This window comes from Gracilinanus agilis, unplaced genomic scaffold (genome assembly GCF_016433145.1).
Source record: "Gracilinanus agilis isolate LMUSP501 unplaced genomic scaffold, AgileGrace unplaced_scaffold1274, whole genome shotgun sequence".
In the NCBI taxonomy this organism is placed as follows: Eukaryota; Metazoa; Chordata; class Mammalia; order Didelphimorphia; family Didelphidae; genus Gracilinanus; species Gracilinanus agilis.
Genome location: NW_025343298.1, coordinates 1 through 6,765, shown reverse-complemented (window position 1 = coordinate 6,765; position 6,765 = coordinate 1). Strand labels below are relative to the sequence as shown.

At 57.1% G+C, this 6,765-nt stretch overlaps 2 protein-coding genes across 3 annotated transcripts; one reads left to right on the top strand and one right to left on the bottom strand.

The window, feature by feature from the left end:
• Positions 1–266: 266 nt before the first annotated feature.
• Positions 267–3,350, top strand: LOC123254009 (enkurin domain-containing protein 1-like). The gene is made up of 7 exons (XM_044683085.1): positions 267–459; positions 888–1,058; positions 1,545–1,717; positions 1,830–1,979; positions 2,183–2,346; positions 2,546–2,682; positions 2,963–3,350. Exons 1-7 carry the CDS (start codon positions 375–377, stop codon positions 3,121–3,123), a joined length of 1,041 nt encoding a protein of 346 aa, XP_044539020.1. The 5' UTR covers positions 267–374; the 3' UTR covers positions 3,124–3,350.
• A 585-nt stretch (positions 3,351–3,935) lies between these two features.
• LOC123254010 (partitioning defective 6 homolog alpha-like) lies at positions 3,936–6,758 on the bottom strand. Of its 2 annotated transcripts, none has more exons than XM_044683087.1 (3): positions 6,678–6,758; positions 5,804–6,026; positions 3,936–4,938 (listed from the first exon to the last, which is right to left on the bottom strand). In XM_044683087.1, the coding sequence occupies exons 1-3, from the start codon at positions 6,738–6,740 to the stop codon at positions 4,160–4,162; spliced, it is 1,065 nt and encodes a 354-aa protein (XP_044539022.1). In that variant the 5' UTR covers positions 6,741–6,758; the 3' UTR covers positions 3,936–4,159. The 2 variants fall into 2 exon arrangements, with proteins under 2 accessions (XP_044539022.1, XP_044539021.1); XM_044683086.1 differs by having other exon boundaries at positions 3,936–4,935; positions 6,678–6,740.
• Between the last annotated feature and the right edge of the window lie 7 nt (positions 6,759–6,765).

Below are 6,765 nucleotides of genomic sequence, written 5' to 3'. Positions count from 1 at the left end.
CCCAGCCTTAAGGGGAGGGGCGGCGTGGGAGGCTCCACGTGTGCTGGAGGGGTAGAGGGGTTGGAGGCGGAGGCGGCCCTGACCTTCTGACTGAGGGGGTGGGGCGAGGGAAGAAACTCTCCAAGTCTGTGTGTGTAAGGGGGAAATGGAGTGGGATGGGGGGTCCAGTGGATGGAGAGCCCCAGACCTGCAGGAGATGGAGGATGAGGGGTGGCATAGGTGAAGGGTCCAGGCCTGGGGGAGGGGAGGAGACCCCCGACACGTGTGTGTTGTCCGTGTGTGTGTCCTTCTCCTTAGAACCAGGCTACAGCCTCTGTGGAACACAACTCCCCAACCCCGACCTCTGCCCGCTTCTAGCTGGTGAAGCCTGAGCCATGTGCGAGGGACCCTCCAAGATCTCGGGGCCCATCCCCCCGGACCCTACGTTGTTCCCCGACTACTACAAGCGCCCGGCCACAGGTAAGCAGCCGGACACCCCCATCGATGGCTGGAAAGGCCCGAAGCTGAAGGCTTCTAAATTCTCTGTTTCTAAATAACGTTCTTTCTCACCATGGCTGATATGGAAATGTTTGGCATGACCATGCAGATATAATCTACATCAGATTGCTGGCCCTTGGCAGTGATGGGGAAGGAGGGAAAGAATTCAGAAATCAGTTTTTTTAAAAAAGAATGCCAATTGTTTTTACTGCAATTGAAAAAAATTAAAAGACTGAAAAAAGTCTGATGGGTGCTGATGTAATGTAAATGCCACCATGGAAAATCATGGTTTTTATGCCCCTGTTTCACAGGCGGTTGTCAGCAAAGTACTTTCCAGCCCTCAAAGAGTTGTGTTCTGTAGCTGTGAGTTATAATTATTCTAGCACCTCCTTTGTCCTACTTGCTTCCAGCCCGAGGCCGCCTAGAGGGAAGTGCTCTGAAGCTAGGCCTGGAGCCCCCCTGTCAGAGCACCCCCCTGGACCAGCCTGCCCCTCGAATCCGCCCTGCATCCCAGCAGGACATGGTGGGTGTTCTGCTGCAGCTCCAGGAAGTCTCGCTGGACAGGGAGCCCTGCTCCAAGAGTAAGTCCTGAGAGAAGCAGCCTGGGCTGGCCAGCCCCAAGAAAGTTTGCCTTCTCTCACTGCCACTTAACTGAGGCTTTGGGGAATGGGATGGAGGTAAGAACAAGCCCATCAACCAGGCATACCTTACCCCAGCTCAGAACCATAGAACACACTTACCAGCAAGTCAGGAGACCAGGGGCTGTGGCCAACTCACTGGGTAATTTTGGGCAAATCTTTCCCAGCCAGAGTTGCCTTAGGGCCATAGCTCAGTAAGAGGCAAAGTGTTTGGTGTGAGAGGACCTGGATTTGCAGCCCATGCCTTCCACTTGCTACCCTTTTGATGATGGACAAGTTACATGGTGGGTTCCTTTTCTATGAAAGGAAAGAGGATGATGTCCAGGCTCCCCTCCAGCTTAACTTGTGAGAACTTAGGAGATTGTCAAGGGTTCAGCGGGCAGGCCTCTACCTGTGGGATGGGCCTGGCACTATCTCTCTGATCCCCAGGGAAAGACCCAAAAAACTATGAGAAGGAGAATGTGAGGCGGATTCGAGAGATCCAGAAAAGGTGCCAGGAACAGGAGAGGGGACGAGACCATGGTCGGCCAAAGCCTCTCAAGGCCCTGTGGCGATCCCCCAAGTATGACAAAGTAGAATCCCGGCTAAAAGTCAAACTGCAGGTACCTCAAACCTCCATACCCTGCCTGTCTAGCTTCTGCCAGGGCTGTAGGCCAAAGGTTGCAGGGGGCTTCCCTTCAGAGCATGCCTGACTGATGCCTCTGCTTCTCCCAGGAGCCCTCCCCTGCCCCTGGACCAGAGGTGCCAGCATTCCTGCGGGCGTATTCCCGCTGTGGACCCGGGGTGCAGCCTCGTCGTATGGCTTCCTCAGGCCTGGCTTTGCCCAGTACTGATGGGTCCCAACCACCAGGCCCTGATGCCAAGGTGATAACATCTGCATGAGATGCTGGGGGTGGGAAGAAGGGAAAGGCCTGGCCCATTGGAGAAAGGACTCCAAGCCTCAACCTTCCAGCTCTCTGATGTTCTGGATGTGCCTCTCCCCTGAACTCTTCCTGCGCCAGCCCCAAGAATCTACCCCGTCCTGAGCCCATCAGCCCAGACTCCCATCTTATTTCTCTTTCCTGCAGGAGCAAGGTGCCCCTGTGGACTTTATCACTCATAATGCTCGTACAGCCAAAGCCGCCCCTCGGCGGCGGTCACGCTCCCTCCAGTGTCTGGCTGAGGTGCAGGAGCAGCAGCGACGGGCCCAGGAGGAGTACAACATCAAGCAGAAAGGCCATGTACCCCACTAGTAGGTCCCTGTTGGTCTCTTCTCTGTGCCCCGTGTCCTTCACCCCATCGAGGATCTCCTCAGCTTTTATCAGGAAGGAGGGTAGAGAGCAGATCCTGTGTCTACTCCTCTGGTTCACTTTTGCGAGTGGCTGAGTGAGGCCACTGGGTCTGGTCTGGGCATTTGGGGACACATAGCCATTCACTCTGCTCTCTGGCAGCCTGGTGGAACGTAAAGATATGTGGCGCCGAGAAGCTGAAGAACGCCTTCGGAACCAGCCTGACCCTGACTTACCCCCAGGTCATACCATGATGCCTGAGAGCCAGCGCCTGGATACCTTGAACTCCCTTCTCCAGAGTGAGTGTCCAGGCCAGTTAGGGTCTAGGGACTAGCCAGGGCCCCAGGGATATGGATCCATGGATCCAGATAACTATCTTTATCTCTCCCCTACCCCTATACATCGATTCTTGCTAACCCTATTCCTTACCGATTACAGTCTTGCCAGCCAACATCCACCTAGCATGTCATACACAGAGTTGGGGCCTGAGAATGTTTGATGAGTTATATTGAATCTTGGGGTCCCAGCTGCCAAGGAAGGGAACTAAAACCCTGTGCCCCTTGCTCTTTCCTTCCTCAGGCCAACAAGAACTGCTTCGAGAGCTGGTGCTGCTGCCTTCTGGGGCAGACTCCCTTCGAGCCCAGAACCACAAGGCTGAGCTAGAGAAGAAACTCTCCCAGGTGGAGGAGGCTCTCAAGATCTTTTCCCGATCAAAAGTCTTTGTCAAGATGGATTCCTGAGATCTTTCCTTTTGGCCATAGGATACTCTGAGGAGAACAGTGCCTCAAGGCCTGCAGGGCAGGAGCTGTCTGACTCCTGGAAGGGAAGACACTGGCACTTGTGACCCTGGCCCAACATACAGTGGTAACCCTTTGGGCCCCACAAAGTTGCAGCAGAAGAAACAGACCCAGGGAGCTGCTGTTAAGAATTTTTTTTTCTGTTTTTAAATTAAACCTTTTTTATATGAGTAGTGACCTCAATCTCCTTACTCTCCACCCCTTTCCAAGCTTCCCAAGACTCCATCTTTCTTATGCTTCTCGTGGAAATGCCAAGCTAAATGGGCATGAAGACAGGAGCTGGGGATCTGTCAGCCATATCAGCCAGCTTTGGATGGGTAAATGGAGATGACAAGAGAACAGCTGTTTTTGCTAGACCCAAAGCTTAGGACCCTTGCCTACTGCAGGGACTTCTGCTCAAAAAGAACAGCCTAAGGGAGTCACAGGCCCCTTTTTGGCCTTCCACATGGTCTTACCACTCATATTTCATGCCTAGGTGAGTCTGAGCCCTTACGGTTTTGGTTTCTTCAGTAGACAGGGCAAGAAGGAGCTGGCAGGGATCTTGACCCTTCAGGCAGTGCAGGCTGCAAGGCACCCTGAATCCTGGACTCCATCCCTCTCCTCTCCCATCCTTGGCCAGCTCGTTGGGGCCTAGCCCATTTGTGGCATTTCTGACTCAGTGGGGAAGTGATGCAAGCCCCCCAAGTACTTCCCTTGTAGCAGAGAAGGGCTTGTATTTTCTAGAAAAGCTTTAATGTTTCATAGATGGGGAAGGGCAAGAGGGCAAACATACTGCCTAGGCTCATGAAAGGGCAGCTCCCCAACTGCTCCCCACTGGGAGGGAGACACATGGGCCAAGGGAGTGGCGCAGGGACCAAGGTCAGGAACCATTCTTCTCCTGTGTCCCACCTTGGCTCTGATGTCCATTAGCCCAAGCAGGGGCTAGAGTTATATGTAAGGAGAACCATAACCCCCGTGGTCCAGCCGGCCAAATCCTAGACTAGAGGGTGATGCCACTGCCATCTTCCCTTAGGCTGCCCCCTCGGCCAGGGCTGGCCCCATCCTGACTGTCCAGGGATTGTAGGGACCCTCGAGAGCCAGGAAGTGATCGACTTGGGCGAAAGTCCCGTTGGGAAGGAGCCAGAGGCACCCCATTGGGGCAGGGAGGGAGGTAGCCAGGCAATCTATGGCTCTCGATGACCAGGTCACTGTCCTCATCACTGTCTGGCTCTGGAACTTCAGCAGGAGGGAGGGGGGCAGTGGGCTGAGGTCCCAGAGGCCGACCTGCTCCACCTCGCATCACATTGTTGCGTTGGTTGGCAGGCTTGACCGTGACAATGAGGTTGTGGCTGTTGGCCACCATCATGTCCGTCACCTGGTCCAGTGACTTACCAGCCACATCAATGCCATTGACCTCAAGGATTTCATCACTGACAGCCAGGAGTCCGGTGCTCTCGGCCAGGCCTCCCCGGACCAGGCGAGAGATGAAGATGCCAGGCACCTTCTCCAGGCCTTGGGGTGCCACTCGGACACTGACCCCATCTCTGATGTAGAAGCCAAGTGGGCGGTCTGAGCCATGCTTGTGTAGCTTCACCCTCCGGTGGCTCTCAGGCAGCAGATCCACATCGATAACAGATGAAATCTGGCGGAAGTCCTGGGGAAGGCTGATGAGCAGTGGGGGACGAGTCCGGTGAGGGGCTGCAGGTCGGAGGAGCAGCCCCTTCTTCCGGCGCTGCAAGGAGTTGGAGGTAAAGGCCATGCCTGTGGGATCCGCTTCTGCTGTGGGGTGGAGCAGAGCTCAGTGTTGTCCTGCACCCTGCCTTCCCTACCCCAGCCCTCCAGGGTGCTGAAGAGATCCCCGGGCCTCCAGCTAGTTTATTGTCCACGTCTAAGTCAAGAATTGGGCTCCAGGGCCCCGAAGCCACTCTCCTTTCTGCTCCTTGGCCTCTAAAGGATTGGTGTCCTTGGTGGTTCCCAGGGGAGGAGCTGGCACTTGGGGAGGCTGAGCCCATATCCTTTCTACTTGGCTCTCCGGATAACCCCACAGTGAGGAGAGAGCCAGTAAAGCTTACCTCACCTTGCCCAGCATCCTCTCTGCAGGCCCCAGGGGAGATGATGGCCTAGGGCAAGAACTTCATCTTTCTCTGACCAACAGGGTGTGTGCTGCCCCCCACCCAGACCCAGGGGTCATAGCCAGGAGCAGCAGCAGAAATATTTCATAGAACCATACTGGGTGGGGGGGAGGTAATAGGACCCCAGTAGTGTGGTGGGCAGCATAAGGAGCCCTGGATTTGGAGTCAGAAGACCTGGGTTCAAATCCTGGCTCTGCTACCCATTACCTGAGTGACCTTTGACATGTCCCCCCCCTTCTCTGAGCCTCAGTTTTCCTTATCTGTAAAATGACAGGGTTGGACCAGATGATGAATAAAGTTATATCCATGTTCCAACCCAGAATCTGGGGGCGCCCAGGTTCCTCCCCCAATCTACCCTGGCCTTAGTTCCATCATCCCAGGCCCCATATGCAGCCTCCTTCCCCACATCCTAAACCCTGTCTGTGCTAGCCAGAACCGGCCCCTCCTCCCCACACTCCCTCAAAGAAAGGGCCGGGACAATAGTGTTCAGGGACCCCTCCCCCAGGCCTCACCCCTCTTCTGCACGAGCAGGCGCAAGGGCGGGTGCGAGCTAGCGAGCGCCCGGTGCAGGTTGTCATCGTTGGTGAGGGGCAGCAGATCCCCATGCACGTCGGTGTAACCCAGCAGCACGTCCAGCCCCGGGATCTGGTGCACGGCCCGAAGCAGCCGGGAGAACTCCTGGAAGCCTCCCACGGAGGCTCGGGGTAGGGCGAAGCGCCGGAACTCAGCATCGAACTGAGGGGAGGGAGACACGAAGGGGTAGAATCCGGGGTTAGGGGCCAGGGAGGGAGCCAGGCTCCTGCCAGCCCTTCACCGGACCTGAGCCATCCTGATGGGTAGAACCTCCTCCGCTGCCCCCTCCTCACACTAACACACACTAACACACACTGTCAATGATGGACCATCCAACCCCAGCCCGTATCCCCTCCCCTGGGAGGGGACCCGGAGAGCTCTGGGGGGTCAGAGGCTTATGGGTAAGCTCAGGAGAGGAGGCGAGCCCAGATGTGCCGATCTGGGCTGGGGGGCTGCTCGAGACTTGAGTGGGGGGCTGTGGGGATGCTGAACGCAGGGGACAGCTCCAGGGCTCGGCTGCAGCCTGAATCGAGCACAGGGCCTCTGCCCGCTGGGTCCGGACCCCACATGGAGGGGCCGGCTCTGTGTGCCGGGCCGTCCCCCAGCCCGTCCCCACACTCAAGCCCATGCGGGGTGGGGCGTGGGGGAGCTGCAGCCCGAGCGGCCCAGGGTGACTGACGGGGCCGCGGGCGGAGGGAAAGCCAGAGATGGGAGGACAAGGAGCAGAGCAGAGGGAGGAGGTGCGGGGATGGAGAAAGGGAGCCGGGACCCAGGCGGGGCTGGGGGCCAGGGGCACGGGGCCGGGGCCCTTACTTTGCTCTTCACCTCGATGATGTTGTCGGGGCTCCGCGCTGGGGTCCGCTGAGGCTTGGCCATGGCTGGGCCGGGCCGGGCCGGGCCG